The sequence below is a fragment of the Aspergillus foveolatus genome (assembly GCF_047715535.1).
Source record: "Aspergillus foveolatus strain CBS 279.81 unplaced genomic scaffold BDW70scaffold_7, whole genome shotgun sequence".
In the NCBI taxonomy this organism is placed as follows: domain Eukaryota; kingdom Fungi; phylum Ascomycota; class Eurotiomycetes; order Eurotiales; family Aspergillaceae; genus Aspergillus; species Aspergillus foveolatus.
Window position 1 is genome coordinate 106,205 of NW_027396071.1, and position 18,456 is coordinate 124,660.

General features: G+C 51.9%; 7 protein-coding genes and 1 non-coding gene across 8 annotated transcripts; 3 read left to right on the forward strand and 5 right to left on the reverse strand.

The window, feature by feature from the left end:
• The first annotated feature begins 425 nt into the window (after positions 1-425).
• Positions 426-3,874, forward strand: BDW70DRAFT_108158 (putative RNA-binding protein (Nab3)). Its single transcript, XM_073734455.1, has 5 exons — positions 426-1,983; positions 2,037-2,216; positions 2,268-2,751; positions 2,804-3,024; positions 3,075-3,874. The coding sequence occupies exons 1-5, from the start codon at positions 732-734 to the stop codon at positions 3,650-3,652; spliced, it is 2,715 nt and encodes a 904-aa protein (XP_073599076.1). The 5' UTR covers positions 426-731; the 3' UTR covers positions 3,653-3,874.
• A 6-nt stretch (positions 3,875-3,880) lies between these two features.
• On the reverse strand, positions 3,881-4,606 carry BDW70DRAFT_108161 (cytochrome c oxidase subunit 6B family protein). Its single transcript, XM_073734456.1, has 2 exons — positions 4,325-4,606; positions 3,881-4,232 (listed from the first exon to the last, which is right to left on the reverse strand). The coding sequence occupies exons 1-2, from the start codon at positions 4,547-4,549 to the stop codon at positions 4,110-4,112; spliced, it is 348 nt and encodes a 115-aa protein (XP_073599077.1). The 5' UTR covers positions 4,550-4,606; the 3' UTR covers positions 3,881-4,109.
• A 128-nt stretch (positions 4,607-4,734) lies between these two features.
• On the forward strand, positions 4,735-5,848 carry BDW70DRAFT_129707 (protein SYS1). The gene is made up of 2 exons (XM_073735662.1): positions 4,735-5,214; positions 5,271-5,848. The coding sequence occupies exons 1-2, from the start codon at positions 4,967-4,969 to the stop codon at positions 5,629-5,631; spliced, it is 609 nt and encodes a 202-aa protein (XP_073599078.1). The 5' UTR covers positions 4,735-4,966; the 3' UTR covers positions 5,632-5,848.
• Positions 5,849-6,141: 293 nt separating this feature from the next.
• On the forward strand, positions 6,142-7,480 carry BDW70DRAFT_129708 (class II aldolase/adducin domain protein). The gene is made up of 5 exons (XM_073735663.1): positions 6,142-6,474; positions 6,544-6,804; positions 6,866-6,998; positions 7,051-7,219; positions 7,315-7,480. The coding sequence occupies exons 1-5, from the start codon at positions 6,177-6,179 to the stop codon at positions 7,387-7,389; spliced, it is 936 nt and encodes a 311-aa protein (XP_073599079.1). The 5' UTR covers positions 6,142-6,176; the 3' UTR covers positions 7,390-7,480.
• Positions 7,481-7,656: 176 nt separating this feature from the next.
• BDW70DRAFT_t49 lies at positions 7,657-7,728 on the reverse strand. The gene has a single exon. It is a non-coding gene; the product is annotated as a tRNA-Glu (tRNA).
• Positions 7,729-11,719: 3,991 nt separating this feature from the next.
• Positions 11,720-14,691, reverse strand: BDW70DRAFT_129711 (mismatch repair ATPase MSH2). Its single transcript, XM_073735665.1, has 2 exons — positions 14,624-14,691; positions 11,720-14,563 (listed from the first exon to the last, which is right to left on the reverse strand). The coding sequence occupies exons 1-2, from the start codon at positions 14,645-14,647 to the stop codon at positions 11,750-11,752; spliced, it is 2,838 nt and encodes a 945-aa protein (XP_073599080.1). The 5' UTR covers positions 14,648-14,691; the 3' UTR covers positions 11,720-11,749.
• A 243-nt stretch (positions 14,692-14,934) lies between these two features.
• BDW70DRAFT_108194 (DNA replication factor Cdt1 C-terminal domain-containing protein) lies at positions 14,935-16,746 on the reverse strand. Its single transcript, XM_073734457.1, has one exon. It carries the CDS (start codon positions 16,603-16,605, stop codon positions 15,010-15,012), a length of 1,596 nt encoding a protein of 531 aa, XP_073599081.1. The 5' UTR covers positions 16,606-16,746; the 3' UTR covers positions 14,935-15,009.
• Positions 16,747-17,060: 314 nt separating this feature from the next.
• On the reverse strand, positions 17,061-17,957 carry BDW70DRAFT_129713 (uncharacterized protein). Its single transcript, XM_073735666.1, has 3 exons — positions 17,687-17,957; positions 17,517-17,617; positions 17,061-17,459 (listed from the first exon to the last, which is right to left on the reverse strand). Exons 1-3 carry the CDS (start codon positions 17,805-17,807, stop codon positions 17,238-17,240), a joined length of 444 nt encoding a protein of 147 aa, XP_073599082.1. The 5' UTR covers positions 17,808-17,957; the 3' UTR covers positions 17,061-17,237.
• Positions 17,958-18,456: the final 499 nt, after the last annotated feature.

Here is an 18,456-nt window from a genome sequence, read left to right on the forward strand (position 1 = left end):
TGTCCTTGACTCCTTCACTTTCCTCAAGAGCTCACTCAGTCTCGCCCACTATTCCCACTATTCACCCCAGCTCCTCACAGTAATGAGCTTCCACCAGTCTTCCATGGCTTTCCCATAAGCTCATTAGCTGGGCCTCTATCCGCCTCTAGAACCAGCTTCTGCCACTCGCCGAGTCGCTTTTCAGCCACAGTTCTCTTCACGGTGTGCTATCTCAGTTGCCATTAATAATTGTACAGTGTCCCCGTATACCAGGAGGATCCAAGGTCAATCAGAGCTCGTCCACGATTATTGCGGTCGGTGTCTGGACGGGAACCTCCAGAACCTGGTGGTGCTATTTATTTTTTCACTGGTGGTTCCTGTTCCCAGTCTGAGCTCCCGTTCCTCATCGACTTTTTCCGTCGCCTCCGATAGATCTTTCTACATTTCTCCCTCCCCTGCCACCATCTGCACCTCCTCCTTCCCTTATCAGTCTATCTCTTCATCACTTGCCCCCTCCCCGCCAGAGGCACGCTTCGTCTCTCCGAGTCCCATAATCTCTCCGCCCAGTTTTTACCTCGCCTCGCCGCCCTTGAGCGCTCCAACCCGGCCGCTTGGATTTTTTCCACCGAGAGCCCCACCTAAGCTCTCGCTGCTCTACGCTCATCTCGAAAGTTGCAATCTCGGGATTTGCCTCCCTCCAGTCGCCCTTGTTGTTTGTTTGTAGATGAATTCACTCTCCTCCCTTGGTCTACATGACGCCAGACTCCCCAGATGAGGCTCTTCACTTTCGCGGCAAGACCCTGACTCCCGAGAGCCCTCGCCCGCTACACGTTCCGGAACCTACCAGTATCCCTGTGCTGCAGAATCAAATGGACCCAGTCTTCAACGATACCTCGACTTACGGGCAAGCCGAGGATCTTTCTGGCAACAGCTACAGTACACAGTCAAGTGAACATTATACGAGGTCAAGCGAGGCGGGGTGGCATACAGATTCAGCACGGCGTGGTCAGGAACATCGGCCGCCGCAGCAGCAATCGCATATACAAGGTAGCCTCCAATCTGGCCCCTCCTTAATGAATGACGGGCTTGCGGAAACCGATACCACTTCCCTTTCTACTCTGGCTACATCTGCCGCTTTACCCACCTCGCCCAACCCAGTTCCTTCCACAGAGCCCTCGAGTGCTGGGAAAGCTACGGACTCTTCTCTAACGGCGCATGCTCCATCAGATCCTAGTTCCCTTGAAGCCTATCCTGTTCCCGATGCCCACCCATTCCCCTCCCATGCTGCTCGCAACAATTCTTTCGCAAACGAGGTAGACCACTCCATCGGCACCTTGCAAGCCCAGACGGCGTCGCAGGGCCGACTAGACGCGGAGGGAAAGTTGGAGGATAATAGTGCTGGGAACGGCGTCGACTTCCAGAACCTCCTTGATAACCTCCCATCATCTTCGACATCTGCCCTCGCCCCTACGGTATCTACAACCGCCATGGCAACGGACCATGCTTCCTCTCAAGCTGCCGCCGATGAAGCGCCTCAATCTTCCTTAGGCCTGCCTCCGCGCCCTCCGCCGCAGGAGAAGCCCTCCATTCATCCCAATTACAATCCCACCGTTGATATACGTTCCTATCATCAGCTCCCTGCCCATAACGCTCCTACCAGTTCGAACCCTTATGCCGCCCAGCCGAGTAATTACCAGTCCAACGTCGGAGTGCCGTCGTTAGCAGCTGGCGCGCCAGGGACTTCGTCGACTGCTGGTACTCTTCCACCTCCCCCGGTTGCTAGCTTTCAACAGCCGTCAACCTCTCCGGCGGAGGGCCAAGAACCTCCTGTATCCGCCACGCAGAAAAATGGCCGAATCGACAGACAGCCACTCCGCTCAGATGATGATGCGCCGTGGGGTCCAGAGGTCCAGAAGAAATACGATGCGTTCCTGCATGACGAAAGAGTATACGTGACTGAAGGGCTATGGGATCGCTTTCCATATGGATCGCGATTGTTTGTCGGTTAGTGTGCCTCCAGTATGGCAGTAAGCCCTTTTAACCTGTTCATCTTATAGGCAATTTGCCCACTGAGAGAGTGACCAAACGAGACCTTTTCCACATTTTTCATAGCTATGGGAAACTGGCTCAAATATCGATCAAACAAGCCTACGGTTTCATACAGTTTCTGGAAGCCTCATCCTGTAAGCGGGCTCTAGAAGGCGAGCAGGGAGCCATTGTGAGAGGACGCAAAGTTCGTAAGTATTCCGCTGGCCGTGCATCTGATTATAGCCTAACTCATCGTTCAGACCTTGAAATTTCCAAACCGCAGCGGAATACCAGACCAGCCCCAGCTCCATCAGAACCTTCACGTGTCACCTCTGCTCGTCGCTCAAGGTCACCCGACTATGGTCGAGGCGGACCTTCGAGCAATCGGTCATCGAGGGCCCCAGGAGACCGCTACGATCGACTCCACGAACCCGCAAGGCTGCCATTTAGCGATTTCCGGGACGAACCCTCTCACCGTAGGCGGGAGGATTACCGCCCGCCGCGATCGCCCTCTCCCCGCGGTTACCGGCGAGAGGGTTACCGGTCTCGAGATAGGACTCCAGAACGGTTCGATCGGCGTGATAGGAGGCGCTCCCGTTCGCCGTATGGAAGGGATAGACGATACCGCAGCCCTAGCCCTCGTGGCCGTGCGACGTATGATAGTGATGTGGACATACCTGTTCCCAGGCGAGCTCCTAGAGACGTGCCAGACGTGCAGATACTGGTTCTTGAGGAGTTGGACCGGTAAGCACTATCACTGCGCTTCTTAGGCTCTGTCACTAATTCAGTCATACAGGAACTTCATCTACCACGTAGAGAGCAGTTTTCGAAACCGAGGGCTCCGGGTCGATGTTTTAGTGCTAGGAGCACGGATCCCCCTAGACGCTGCTGTCAAGCGTCAGGCCTCTGAGGGCGTCCTCGCCGTGGTGAGACTCTCACGACCAAGTTATCTTCAGAGAAAGATACCACTACAAATATTCGACCGAAGTGCGGGTGTTGATAATGTCCGGTCCATTGGTGGGTTCCCCTCCTACCCGTTCATTGACATTTGCTGACGTACTGCTTAGAGTATCCGGATCTTGAGCCTCATATGGCGGCGGAGATTGTCGTCCAGGCGCAAACACTACAACGAAACGCACCAAATGTACCTCTCCCCTCTCCTGCTTATGGAGTTCCACAGCTCCCCTCCGCACCGCTACATCCTGCTGGTCCTGCACTTCCAACTCAACCAAATCTTGCAAACGCCATTTCACATCTTGATGGAGCTGGCTTGCAATCTTTGTTGGCTGCCCTACAGCAACGACCTGCTGTTGCAGCCGCGCAACAACCAATTCCCCCAGTCCCAAATCCCGTTCCTACTGCAGATCTGGCGAGTCTTCTTAGTGCGGCCACTCGACAGCCTGCTCCGCTCAATGCTCCGCAACCGTCTGTTCCGCAACAATCTCTCACACAAACTCTCCCCCAACAACCACTAGCCAGTCAGCCATTCCCGCTGCAGGGCCACGGTGCCTCCCCAATCTCCGATCCAAATCTATTGTCGCTCTTGGCTAAAGGCCTCGGAGGGCATCACCCACAGGGACAGCCTCCCATGGCTCCTCATCAGGTCCAGAATCTTATGAGCCAGTTGGGCAAGTGGAAACAATGAGTCACGTTTTTCTTGAATTCATTATTGCCTATTCATCCAACTTGCGGACTTTGCACCAACAGGAGTCGGGCGTTGTTGTTCGTATTCACTTAGGCTCAAGGGTTGAGACTCTCTTTGTTTTTCACGGTGACCATTTGGGCGTTAACATAAAGAGAGGGCTCGATATGATTGTTCCTATTATCTTTGGCCATTTTGTCCATCGGCGTCGGTTATGTTTTTCATTCCCATCGCTAGCTGTACCTCATCACTTCGTTATATAAAGTGGAGTGTTATTATTCCTGCTCGAGCACACTCCGAACAATAATAATACTAATGCGACCTGGTAATATGGGTACATAAGTCGAGTCATTAAGCGTAATATAGTACAAGTGTACAAGTACAAGAGCCCTGGGCCGTCAACCCAGCTGTCCAAACGTTGCTCCCCTTTCGCCTGGTTCTATGTCCTACTTCAAGTCCTTCACTTTGGTGACCACCCTTGCGACTTCAAATCCCGGACTGTAGCAGCATCTTCCTTCTTGATCCGCTCGATCGTCTTGTCCCGGTTGTACTCCATTACGCGCTTCTCTTTGAAGTATTTCACCTGTCACGAATCAGCGTATGCTCTAACCAGCAGAATTGCCGACATCTCAGCGCGGGGCCGTAGATAACCCCAAGAGCCAAATCACTACATACCCATGTACTCGAGCAAGCCGCCTCAAACTCCGCAATCTCCTTTGCACATTTCTTCCGCGCCTCCTTATCCCCCTTAATCGAGTCTATGATATCGTTATCGTCCAGGCAGGCGAAAAACTGGTCGCGGCCGATCCAGCACCGTTGTCGCGAGGTTCGGTCGGGCGCTATGCGGCCGCCGTCTGAGGCCTTGTTGGAATCCGACGATGACCAAGAGAACCAGCCCATTGTTTTGTTGTGTTTTCTTTTTTGGGGGGGGGGTTAAACGATGGAAATTGGTTGAGGTGTTGTCCGAGCTTCGCTGCTTCAGAGTCGGGAGCTCCGACGCCGTTCCGCGCTGCTCGCTCCGCTTGAGTTCCGGTCATGTGGCGCTAAACCAACATAGTCAACAGTCATTAATTTCCAGCTGTCAACCGACTCCGACGAACCAACTTCATCTTCGTCTGACAACTTCATTGCAACAACAGCAGCTCAGTGGACGTATCGCGGTCTCTTGCGAGTACACCTGTGCAGGTCTGTTCTCGAACGCTGCGCGCCTCCAACTCCTTCACGCTGACGGGCCCTTACCCCGTTTAAACGTCCCTTCGGGGTGCCGAGGAAGACAAAACGCCGGACAACCAGTCCACCGCTGGTCAGGACTAGTTCATGCCCCCGCGCCGACGACCTCCTCCAGCGGGGGCCCGAACAGACCTTCCACCGCTGAAAATCATCCGCAAGATCATCCTCCTCCAGGCCGCCTACTATGTCACCGCGACGGCCCTGATCTTGTTCACTACGCTGGTCTACGGCACCGCTTTCTCGCTAGACCTGGTTTTCAGTTGGAATGCGTTGAGAGGGGACACAACTCTAGGGTGGATGCTAGGGCTAGTGTGGATGCTGAATAGTCTTTTATGGTGAGCCCCTCCCCCTTTCATGAATGCAGTTGCATTCGCTAACGAGTCGTTTGTAGTGTGATATTTCTCCTTCTCCTCGTCTCTCGGTCAAAACTCATTCCCGACTTTGCTCTCACTATCCATTTCATACACTTTATCACGACGACGTTCTACACTCATTCTCTTCCGTCGAACCTCCTTTGGTGGGCTTTACAATGCGCCAGCGCCGCGTTTATGGTTTTTCTGGGCATGTGGGCTTGTCAGTGGCGGGAACTTCAACCGATTAGCTTTGGTGGTCTTGGTAGCAGTAGCTCAAGACAAGGCCCTGGTGAGTCGTCACAGGCAGGTGAAAGCAGCAATGGGCTCCTCTCGGAAGGGGCACGCAGCGGCGGCGGCGAGTATGAGATGATGAATATGAAGGGAGAGGGCGCAGTATAGCCATTCCATCACATCAACTGCATTCGCTTTTTTTTATGTCTTGTTCTTATGTCGTTGCTCAGCTGTTACGGTACGGGGCTGCCGATCACTTCGTTTCTCACTGTATATTTAGTGTATGTATACCCTAGCTAGCATGGTAATCTAGAGCAGGCGTTTTGGGTTCGAACGTCATTATTTTTATTGGATAGAACACGCCTAACTCCGGTTCATTAATCGCAATATGGATGATGTATCCTACCTAACCAACCCAATAGCTGGTCCCTGCTCAAAGGCTGTGACGAGCCATATCTAAACCAATAGAGTTCGCATACTCGAACGCCTTCAAACAACATGCGCCTTCCGACAACAAGCTGCACCACCGCATATCTCCAACTCAACTCCAACAGATGAAGTGGGGTGAAGATAAGATTGCAAAGTTAAAAGGATGACTGCCCCTGCCGTTTAGACTCCTATCGAATTAAACATCCATCCTCCGCATCTCATCCATCACCATATATCTTTCATCTCATTCTCAGATCCCGGCCTACTGACAAGCAAACCTCACAATGTCCACCACCGCAACACTGACAAACCCCACCCCCGCACAGGTGGTAGTAGCACCCAATCCGGAGCTCTCGAACGAGAACAGCACAATCAAGAACATTCCCCCAGCTGCCACAGACAAAGTCTTCCAAGCCACCGCGCGCGGCAACCGCGCCGGAACCCTCAAGCCACGCGGCATTCCGACCTTCAGCGATCCCTATGCCGAGCGCCAATGGATAAAGGAGCATATGGCCGCGGCGTTCCGCGTCTTCGGGAAGCAGGGATTCAACGAGGGGATCAGTGGGCATATTTCTGTTCGCGGTAAGCCCCCCTCCCTTTCCTCCTATATTTTATCTTCGAGAACCGTGTTTTTGCTGAGGCGTTGTGCAGACCCCGTGCTCAAAGACCACTTCTGGATCAACCCATTTGGGAAACACTTCTCCGCCATGAAAGCGTCGGACCTTGTCCTCGTTGATGCGGAAGGGTACGTGACTGAGGGAGGAGCGCAGCAGACTATCAATGAAGCCGGGTTCATGATCCACTCGGAGATTCATAAGGCTCGTCCGGATGTTATGGCTGCGGCACATACGCACGGGATTTATGGGAAGACGTGGAGTATTTTTGGCAAGCCCATTGAGATGCTTACACAGGGTACACTCGTCCGAACCTTTTGGAGGTTTTGGCCACGGGTTATGCTTACGAAATAATCCAGATGCATGCAACTTCTACGGCAAACTTGCTGTGTATGAAGACCACGGGGGCGTCGCCCTAGCCCAGGACGAAGGACGGGCCATTGCCGAAGCGCTGGGCAAGGAGAATATTGCTTGTATCTTGCAGAATCACGGGTGAGCCACCTTGCCCGATATGCTACATGCTAGTTACCTAATATGCCTCCAGCCTCCTAACAGTAGGCTCGACCGTGGACGAAGCCGCCTGGCTCTTCGTCAGCCTCGATTCTGCTTGCCACGCGCAGCTGATGGCCGAGGCTGCGGCGGCGAACGGCATTCCGAAGAAGATCATCCCGGACGAAGTCGCACAATATACGGCTGATGCAGCGCAGAATGCGGTGCGTATACCTATTCTATATTTTTATTATGGCTTTCGTCGGTTTCGAAGGGCTCTTGAAGCCAATTGCTTGCTACAGTATACTGACGGGTGCAGCATAACTTTTATCACGAGTTCCAGCCGGAGTTCGATCTTGTCGTCGAAGAGAGTAACGGGCGGGTTCTGCAATGATTGGTTAAGTTATGCGTTTGTTGTATGGAAGAAAATGGTCATAGCTTAAATAAACGGTGCGTCTCGTGGCCGTTGGGCCCGCAGATTTAGGGCTTTACGTGCGCAAATGAGAAACATTAACTTGACAACACGACGGACCTTATCAGCCTCAAACACCATGGGTTTAGCTGTTAATCTTGTCTCTCGCGCAGGCTCAGGGGTACAGTGATATGAACAACCAGGTTAGAGTATCCGCTAAGATAAAAATAAAAAAGTATAAGATAATACTTCCGATGCGGGGAATCGAACCCCGAGCTGCCGTGTGAGAGACGGCGATGTTAACCATTACACCACATCGGATTGTTGTTAGACTTTCCTCTAATGCAGGTATTATCTAACTTTTACTGAGCAATTTTCCCATTGTCTTGATCACATATCACCTGAGTTTAAAAAAGGAAAAAAGTATAAAGACGCTTGGAGGAAGCTAGATATTCCGTATCCGGGCGCGCTGACGCCTTTTGGGGCATCCGTTAATGAAAACTCGATCCCGTGATGTACATAGTATTGCCCTTATAATAGAAGGAACGGCGAACTGCATCTGCTATACATTTAACACTTGGAACATCTACCCCATCGACGCAACGAGATCTGGCATGGCTGACTTCTTCTGGAGCTGCCGACGTCGGAAATTTGTGCTACTTTACCCAAGCCGTAAGAGATGTCGTTGTGTTGAGTTTCAAGTATGGCCAAGGTTGTCTACGTGGTCGGGACTAGCGAGATACATATTCTTTCAACGATGATCCAATATGGTGTTTATCCCAAGTATGATCATTCTGAGACTGAAGTAGACTGCTCAGTCCTAGGCGTATGTTTCTAGGATGTGAGCTCAAATGTCGGATTTAGTGATGCCTTCCTTACTTTAGATATACCTCGTCTATTCCGAGCCAACAACAGAGCAACGGAAACCCTAACACAAGGGATTCCATTAATTCTAAGTATAAAGATTGTACAGCCGCCCGCCTATTATTTATACAAGCTATCCCCTACCGAGCCGCATAAGTTTCAACGATAGCCTCTCCTTCTCTCCGCAAGCCCTCCCATCTTCATCCCCATAATCCCGATCCCGATGCTATTGCCACCCTGTCCAGACACACTGCCACTACCCCCACCACTCGACTTTCGCGCCGGCTGAGTCAACTCGCTCCATACTTGCGCGAGCGAGGGCCGGACATCGGGAAGCATACTGTATTGCATACTGTAGAGACTGCGACGATGGATGGGGGGCACGAAGCGGCCGGTGAAGAGGCAGAAGATGACTTGCGGAGAGAGGTAGTGTTTCCGGAGGCGGTGGGCGAGTTGGAAGTATTGGTCGAACATGGCACGGAGAGTTAGGGGGATGGCCTGGTTTATACGATTAACTTACTCCAAATTTTGAAGAAGAGAGAGACAGGGCTTACCTCGAGGTGGATGTAGTGTATCGTTGAGTCTACCGAATTAGGTGAAGTATCGTGCTCTTCGCGGAGTTCAAAGCGGATGCCACCTATACATGACCAGTTAATATGATGATACCACCCCCATAAAGCGTACTAACCTGGTAGTCTCCTCGAATCCTTGACGCGCAACATCAGCGCAAAGAGAGGAAAATGGTTCAAGAAAGCCAGCCAGGTGTCAAGTGCTGCCTTCAACGAGATGATTAACATCCGCGCGGACGTGAACGCGAGATAGAATACAATGACTGTAGGGAGGAGGAAAAAGAGAACAGTAAAAAGAATGGTCCCGAGGAGGAGCTGGTCAAGGTCATAATCACAAGAGTCTATACGGTTGCGGAGGACGTTCCGCTTCTTCCCCCGGAAGAGGTGGAAGAGCGAGATGATGATCGTAAGCTGCCAATTGAAAATGCGCGCTGATGCAATGTAGAAAGAGTATATGTGTACTGTGAGGATGGAAATGAGATCCGAGAAAAGGGCGATGGGCATGCTGGCACCTGCGAAGCTTGCGCAGCCGATCACGTATATGATATGAGGAAGATAGGGTTGGAGATTCGCAATGCACGCTGACCGGTTAGCACCGGACACACTTGAAAGGAAATCAATCTTACCTGCCCAATTCTCGATAACCCACAGGAAAAGATCACCCAGAAATGCTGCAAGCTCATTATTCAGCTTCAGCCCAGCTGGCCAGTCCATCAGCCAGGAAATCGTCCGCTGGAGACCCTCGACAGTCCAACCACTGAGGACATGATTGATTTGGTAAGCTACCCAGTTGGCATTATCAATAATGTACGACCCTAGAGCGATCCCGATAATAACATCGTTTGCCACAAGCCACAGGCTGTTGTAGAACCGAATATAGTGGGCATGATAGGTTGTCACACTTTCCCAGTCATCCTTTCTCTGCCGCAACTTGACATACTGCGTAGGCCAGTAGCAGAACTGTTGCAGGCGAATGTCCACCTGCTGTGCCGTCGCAGAGATATCCTTCAACGCCGCGGCGTCAGGCCGAGCTCGCCACTCCAAGACCTGCAGAACAAAGTCTGCTATAACGCGGTGGAAGACTAGCCCTATAACGAATATCCGGGTAATGACCGGCCATATCCACTGCCAAAAGACATAGGACACTCCGAGAACGAACAAGTCCCACACCGTCGTAGCCGACTCAACCACCCGCTCCGAAACACTCATGCTCCTCTTCACGCGGATCCCAATAAGGCTGCTGTTCTTTTCTATCAGCTTCCCCATTTCGTATGCGCAATTGACCTGGTTGATGATGAATGGAAGCGCCAACTCTTTGTGCGATGGAAGATGTTTGACAACCGTATGGAGCCTGAGCTTATCCACTAAGCGTTGCGCGCGAGCCTTCTGCGCTCCCTCCTCAGTTTCTATCGTATCCAATACCCCGTCCGACTTATCCGCAGCAAGCATCTTGTCCTCCAAAGCAAGCGAGATAGGGTTCAGCGACATATACTCCATCCTGGTTGGATCCGGCCGGTGAAACATAATGACCTGAATCGAGAGGCCTGTCTCGGGCGGACAGTATATCTTCGGGACCTTGCACGAGGGACGAGTAGTAACGACCAAATGCGAGGCATTGAACGCCGTCGGCGGATCTCGCATGTTTGTCGATCCCAATACATGCATTGACGACCGACCGCACAGACTGAAAATGCGCGGAACTGGGTGAGGACTGTTGCGAAATAAGATACCCGCGCGGAGAGCATTGTCGACATTCCGCGGCTGCAGGCGAAAGAATTAGCAAACCTTTCTCAAACCCCCGCCAACCGCGCGTACCTCAACATCCTCTAACACGGCAAGCACAAATAAATCGAGCTCCGAATTCTTCCATCCAACAATTACACCTGGCGCCGACGACCGGGGAAGGTCGTATGGCCAAAATACCCGTAGCAATCCATCGCTCATCTGCATGGTGTCAAAATGTCATCCTTTAAAACGAGCCGCGACGGCGTAGTTGTTCGCGGGCGGAAACACCGAGGTGGACAGGTCGAGGGTGCTGGAGCACGATCATTAGTATCGCCCAAACTCTTTTACTATCAGATCGCCAGCCTACCTGAATACTCTCCTTTTGCGCCAGATGATTGATGGGTATGACAAGCAGGAAAAAGAAAAAGGAGAGGAAGACAAATCCCTTTGCTGTCCTAGTCTGAACCCGTCGTTAGCGAACGGAGCCCGTTCAAGAGTAGCGCGACGCTTGAAAGATAGCATAAAGGAACGCACCACCACGCCGTGATCCCAAGCAAATATGGCCAATTCGTATAGCCGCGTGACGAGATCCCACCTCGCGGTGATGTAGCCCGCTACGAAGATGCCGAGGGTGAGGATGGAAAAGGGGTGCATGAATTAGACTATTGCAAATGTGATGTGGATGGTCTAGCTTCGAGTCAATTGGACTGTACGGACATCACGGACGGGCACTGTAAAGAGGGACGTAACGAGGGACAAGTAGGGTTCGATTACTGTATCCAGCAGTAGAAAGGCGGAGTAATTGGCGTTTTGAGCTTAAAACTAAGCTGCGCAGGCCACAACAAAGAGCAATAGACGATCTCAAGATTGAGTGTTGGAGTGTTTGTAGAGGTCTCCGCAGATTTGCGTACTTACTCCGACTGCGCGGACTGGACTCTAGAGGATGGGCACGTGATTACATACTATACAGGCAGCGCAGAAAGTAGTATGGCAATATATGATTCATTTGATTTCGAAAAACATATTAAATACATCATAGATGTACGCCAGATCCATTACCCCGACAGTAGAATGACCTATACAACCTTGCGTAGAATCTACACCGAACGCCATAACTACCACCATTGCAGATAGAAGCATAGATAACCCGAAACCGAAGACCAGAAACAGCTCTGGATGATAGCTCACAGCGCCTGAATCCCCTGGAAGACCCTATTCGCCCGCAACTTCTCGTCCCCTTTCACCAAATCCCTCATAACCTGTCTCTTCTCCTCAAGCGTCAGCTCTCTCCCCGGCTCCTCAATTGCACTCTTCCACTTCACCAGCAGCGCTTTCAACAGCGCACTCCCTTCTTCGACTTCCTCCTGCGAGTACTTATCAATCGTCGCTGACGCAGCATTTCCAGTGGAATCAGCGGACGTGAAATCCTCCAGCTCCTCGGCCTTCTGCCGCGCCATGTTGACTACTTTCTCTGGGAAGCGGACGAGCTCAGCGACGTGGATGCCGAAGGACTGGTCGCAGATGCCTGGTTCAACGCGGTAGAGCAATGTTACCTTCTGCCGGGTCTTTCTTTTCTCTTTTTCGTCTTCTTCGTTCGCTGTTGTTCCGTCGCCGATGAATGCAACGACGTGCAGGTTCTTGACAGATTTGGGGTATCGATCTGCAAGTGCCGTGAGTTCGTGGAAGTGTGTCGCGAATAGTCCAAAGCAGCGAATTTCGGTCACAATGTGTTCTGAAATCGCCCAGGCGAGACCGAATCCGTCGTAAGTGCTAGTGCCGCGGCCCAATTCATCAATGATGATCAAGGACTCAGAGGTCGCTGACTTGAGGATGTTTGACGTTTCGAGCATCTCCGCCATGAACGTAGAAACGCCCTTAAGCTGCGAATCGCTCGCACCAACACGGGCAAGGATGCAGTCAAAGATCGTCAACTCTGCTTCGGTGCAGGGCACGAAGCAGCCCGTCTGCGCCATGAGCGCGATAACGCCAATCATGCGGATGTAGGTCGATTTACCGCCCATATTGGGGCCAGTGATGATAAGGAACGAGGACTCGTCGCGGATAAGGGAGACATCATTCGTTATGAAGGAGATATCGTCCTGCATCTCCATGCAGGGGTGGCGTGCTTCTTTGAGGACTGTATTGCCTGTGCCGCGCGGGTGGATTTTGGGTTTCGTATAGGCTGTTGGCGCGTGCACAGAGGCATGTGCAAAGCTCACAATGACATCGAGGTGTGCCAGGACGCCGGCTAGTTGTTCCAGGACCGGACAGTACGATGCTGCAACGTTGACAACCTCCGAGACAAGTCCCGTCTGGGTGCGGTTGTAATTGGAGGAGAGCTGATCATGTTCCCGGCGGAGAGACTGCATCGTCGATGTGGTAAAGTACACACCGTTCTTCTGCGTTGAGCACTCCTGGTAGGCCTTCTTGTTGCGAATGCAACCCGCCTCATTCCGCGTCAGACGGAAACACCATCCGTACACGCGGTGGTTCTCCAGGAACAGCTTCTTGTCCATCTCCTGATCTAGGTCTCTCGCGACAGCCTTATGCTCAAGGTACATATCATGGCGCAACTGATCCAGCTTTTTGCGGATGATGCGCAGACTATCGTCGAATTCGGGCTTGATGATGAACTCGTGATTCTCGAGGGCATCCAGATCAACCGTCGTCTCGACCATCTCCTCCAGTTTCGCCAGGCTCGCCGAATGGTTGCGTAGCTTGGCCGTGTACTCTGTCTCAAGCGGCGTCTGGTACTCCTCATCCATAACATTCTCCAGGGAGTTCACAAACCCAGGCAGCCGAATAGCAACCTGATACACACGCACTACATCTTCCAAATTCGCCTGCTTTCGCTGGAATCGCTTCGCAAGCCGATACAGATCCGGAATGGACCGTAGATGCTCCTCCTGCATCGTCTGCCGGAGCTCCGTGCTCACGACAAACGCTTCAACAAGCCGCTGCCGCTTTTCAATCTCCGCCAGATCCATTAATGGCTGCTTCAGCCACTGTGCCAGCAACCGGCTCCCAACAGGCGTTTTACAATGATTCAACAGCCCAAACAAACTCATCGATTTTGACCCATCCCTCGGCCCAGGCATAAGATTTAAGGCCCTCAATGCCGCCGCATCAAGCTTCATGTACTGTGCCAAATCATGCTGGTAGAGTTGATACTGCCCGAAATTTGTCGCATCCGACATCACACCCAAATACCGAATCAGCGCCGCCGCACCGCCCATCGCAAGCTTCAGCTCCGTCTGTGGCAGTGTCCCAGCCGACCGCTCATCCCTCAGCAACCTTGTAAGGTCCTGTTCAATATCCTTAACCCCAAAATCAGATGCGGGGCGCTCCGAAATCGCTATCCCGCAGTTATCACATATTGCTCGGATCTTGGCCACCTCCACATCCTTCCGATTGACATCCTGCACAACGAGACACTCTTTCACACCGAGCTGGATAACAAGCGCCTCAAAGTTTGAGTAAACATCATTGTCCAGGAACTCACTCACCCCAAGCTCGCGAACACTTGCATCAGCAAAACAAACACCTACATTTCGCGCCTCCCCAGCCTTTGCACTAAGCTTCACTGCCATAATAATCGGCGCTCCGGTACTTCCCTCCATACCCATCGCGCCTAATTCCTCCTCCACATCCTGCAGATTTCCGGGACTCGCCTGCTTAACCTTCTTCCAGTGCCCTTTGCCCGTGCCGGCGGAGCCCCAAATCTCGATCCGCTTATTCAGCCGGAATAGAGCCTCACGTAGGAAATTGCGGAAGACAGTAATGCTCATTGTGACGGACGGCAAGCCGCCTGTTTCGCTGCGGCCGAGGTTACGCAGGACAGAGGTTGTTTTGTAGACTGTGCGCGCGATGAATTCGGCTTCTTTGCCGTGGGCGGAGTACCAATCCCCACGGTCGAAGATGCGAATTGTTTCATTATTGGAGGAGTCATCGGAGGCGAGGGAGCGGTAGAAGCGGATGAAGCCGACTTCGTCGTCGACCTTTAGAAAGCCCAGTTAGCAAGAAGTTGTTCGGTTTCTTGGCTAAGAAATTGAACTTACCCTGAGATCTGGCCGAGATGACATGATGATGCCAACAATAACTCCTGCTCTTGAGGGTTACCTGAAAACTGGCTTGTGTGCTGTGAAAAATGTAGGTCTTGAGCTCTCCCTCTTATCGGTTGATAGATAGATTATCTCGGCGCGTAAGACGCGACAACCACGTGATCTCGCGTCAGGTCAAAGTAAACTCTGACCAATCATCTTTGTTTATAATTAGGTGTGCAGCTGGCAGGAATTCCTTGGATAATTTATTGTTATAATCTATCATATAGGATAACAGACGCAACGCTATGCTCCATACACAATATGCCGACATAGTCATAACTCCAAGAATGCCGCCTTGAGGTATGCGTAAACCAAAAACTTCCATCCAAACGAGCGGAAAATCAACTTATTGATTTTGGGGTTTCCTCCCAACCCGGTTTCAACTGGGCAACCTTGGCCCCAATGTCCTTCAGCTGGACATCTCCGCACGACCTCAAAACAACCGACTTGAGCTGGTTCACAACAACAATGCTCACCCAGTGGCCAGCAACGTCTTCCCGGGAGAGGATCTCCAAACACGCTTCCACCTCTTGCTCCGAGATAGGGTTCCGCGTGGAGTCTTGCACATTTCGGACAATAGTTTCTAGACAGAACGGGGTCCGCTGGGCGACTGTTCTCGCCGTCGGACCACTGCCCACATACCCGGCCGGCCGCAGAAGAGCAAGCACACTGGCAACTTCCTCAACACGCCCAGCCGCAGCACGACGAAGCAGCACCTCTTTCGACGGTGGCGGAGGCAGCTTCGACTGACGCAGCTCCTTGTTCTTGATCCGATCAAACAGTCCCTGCCGCCGACTTGTCGTCGCGTCACGCATCCTCGCAGGCGTAGTTCCAGAGACTTCGTCACCAGCGGCCTCGGTCAAAAGCACATCCATTTTCACCTTGATAACACCCCCTTTCAGATCCTGCAGCCGCTGCTGCCCCTTCCGGAGCGCCGTAAACGGCGTCAAAGACTCCTCAATTGAAGCCAGTCCCAGCGTCGCCAGAAAATCCACCTCACCCTCACTCTCACCCTCGGCCTGTTCCGAAGCTTGTTTGTAAAGCAAACTAACCGCCTCCTCAAACTGTCCCTGCATTTTTGCCTCATCATCAATCTGCTCCGTCCGCCCAGCAACCCTCTCCAGACAAACTCGGCCAAGCCCATGATTCGCAATTCGAAACACACACCCCGGACCCTGGCGCCATATCCACAAAAGCCGCTGCAAGTCCTTTACAACCACCTTCCTTTTCTTCCATATCCGCTGGATGCTAGGTAGAAATTCCCTTAAGTCCGCTGGCGCAGCAACACCGCGGTGCGCAGCGTGGATTGTCAACGCCTTGAGAAACGCCGAATGCAGGCTGATGATTTCATCAACGCAAGCCGGACGCGTAGCAGACCGACTAGATGGGTAAGAAGGCGGCAATGGCACTGTCGTCTTCGCTTTTGGCGTCACAGGCGCAGGCGCAGGCGCACGCTTCGTCGGTGTAGACGGCACAGAATCGTCCTCTCGGATAACCGCATCTCGTGTCGAGCGCGTCGAGCGCGTCGAGCGCGAAGGAGATACCGACGGAGATGTAGAGCAAGCAACATAATGACCACTCCGCGGTGACGAAACAGACAAGGAACTGAACTTTAACGATTTCGACGGTGTTAATGTCAACAAGTCCACATTATTGTTCTCCTGGTTCTCCTCCGTATCCTGAATAGCCCCCTTCCCCTGCCCTTGTTCCCTAACGACAAAATCAACATTCTGGAGCTCATGCAATTTTCGCTTCTTGGAAGGTGAGACAGGTAACGTCGACCGCTTCGCCTCTAGATCCTTCTTCCCTTCCGCTACCGAGCTACAACCCGGCTTGGTCGCTCTTGCAAAACTCTGGATCCCTAGTTGCGGCTGCGTTAGCGCTCGAGGAAGGCGTGCTGAGCGGCTCCGCGTGAGAGTGGAGGAGGTGCGAGGCATCGCGACTTCCGCCTTGGATTAAGTATTAAGCTTAATATAGTTCGGGCTATTCAGTGAAGTATAAACATGAAAGTAATCGGAAGAATCACAAGTGTAATAGATGGTGAGATTGAGGTTTGAATTTGTGTCGGTAAGGTAAGGGGATGATAGGGCGGTTAAAATTGGAGAGTTCTCCACGCGCTTTTTTAGTGGAAACGCGTCGCGACGCGGCTCGTCTCGGTTGGGTTAAATTACTTGCAAGCCCGTCGAACTCATCACGACACTCTGTCATACATAAAGGACAAACGATCAAGACAGGGCTGAATTAGTCAGTCAGGAGATTGATTACGTTTTATTTCAAATCCTATACCACCGGCTAAGCCCTCCCCATCACTACGGTGATCAGGTCCAAGTCGAAGTCTGGAATGCAACATGCCATTTTATGGTCCACATTAACCGGGACGAAGAACGGAGTATTAAGACCTAGCCAGATCCATTATTATCATTGATAAAATGCCAATTGAGTTAGACTGAACCGACTACCGAAGTAAAGCTACACCGACCAGCCTGTAGTACTCCGCATCCGCAGTACAGAAATTCATGCGATCATCATCATAAAACACCAAGGAACAGGAGCTCAGATAAAAGGGTATTTACTTCCGCCCAAACCAGCCAGAAACTGTGCTCTTCGCCTCAGACGCCTTCGCCTCTACATCATGGCTCAGCTTGTTTGCCTCCTCTTTACCAGCCTGGCTTAGGTCATCCAATTTTCGCTGGGCCCGGGCGGCCTGGTCCTTGCCCGCCTGGCTCAAATCATCCAGCTTCCGCTGTGCTTGGGATGCAAGGTCGGTATTCTTGGTCGTGGGGTTGTTTGCCTGAACACGAGCACATTAGCATCATCGTTAGAGATATTGCTCGGTCAGGGGACGTACAGCCTCGTCGATGTTCAGATTCGTCTCCAGTCCAGCCCTCTCACCGGCTCTCTCGCCTGTCTCGGTTCCGGGAGCTTTGGCGCGGGCCTTGTTGATGTCGTCTATTGTACGCTCGTCAATTCACTGTGCTTCTAGTATTACGAACAAGTAGAACTGGGAAGACGACTAACGCTTCATCTCATCCTTCGCAGCCTTGGGATCGCCTCCAGTGCGGTAGAAGTAGTAAGCGCCTGCGCCGAGGGCGCCGAGACCGGCGTACAGTCCAGCGCGGCTTTTTGGGGCGGCGGCCATTGTGATCGTGATGTAAGAGAGGTTGGTAGTGGTAGTGGAGCTAGGATACGGCAGGAAGCGACGTATCCTTTGTTCGCGTAGAGTGGTTGAGAAAGTAGTGGTAGATAATTAAGACAATCGATTCCCGTTATTTTGATTCAGGGATGTTAAATTATGGGTGAATTCTGGAGTTTATGTAGGTCTGGCAAGCGGGGAGAATCGTGATGCCTCCATGTTGCCTGACGTCACGGGGGGATCATCCGGCTCTGAATCACCATTCATACCTGCGTCCAAGAGCCACATGTATTGAAACTGTCCATGAGATCATCGTGGGGAACTTTAACAGCCTATCTTTAATCTGCTTGAAGCAGAGTGGTATAGAAGCTCAAGGAAAATCCAAGAAGGTTATCAATTGGATTAGACTTGCTATAGCATGGAGTCGAAGCATTAAACAATTTGGACCTGCGACAACTTCCAAATCAACTGAAGCTTACGACAAAATGAGGAAAATACTAGTAATCCATATATTCAAGCAAGAAGAAAAACAGCGATTGAAGGACCAAAAAAATGTACAATGCAAACGCTGCCACACCACGACCAAAGAAATTCTGCCCAGAACCTCGTAGCAATGAAAGCCGAGATTGAAGCTGGGGTATCTTCAAGCGCTGAG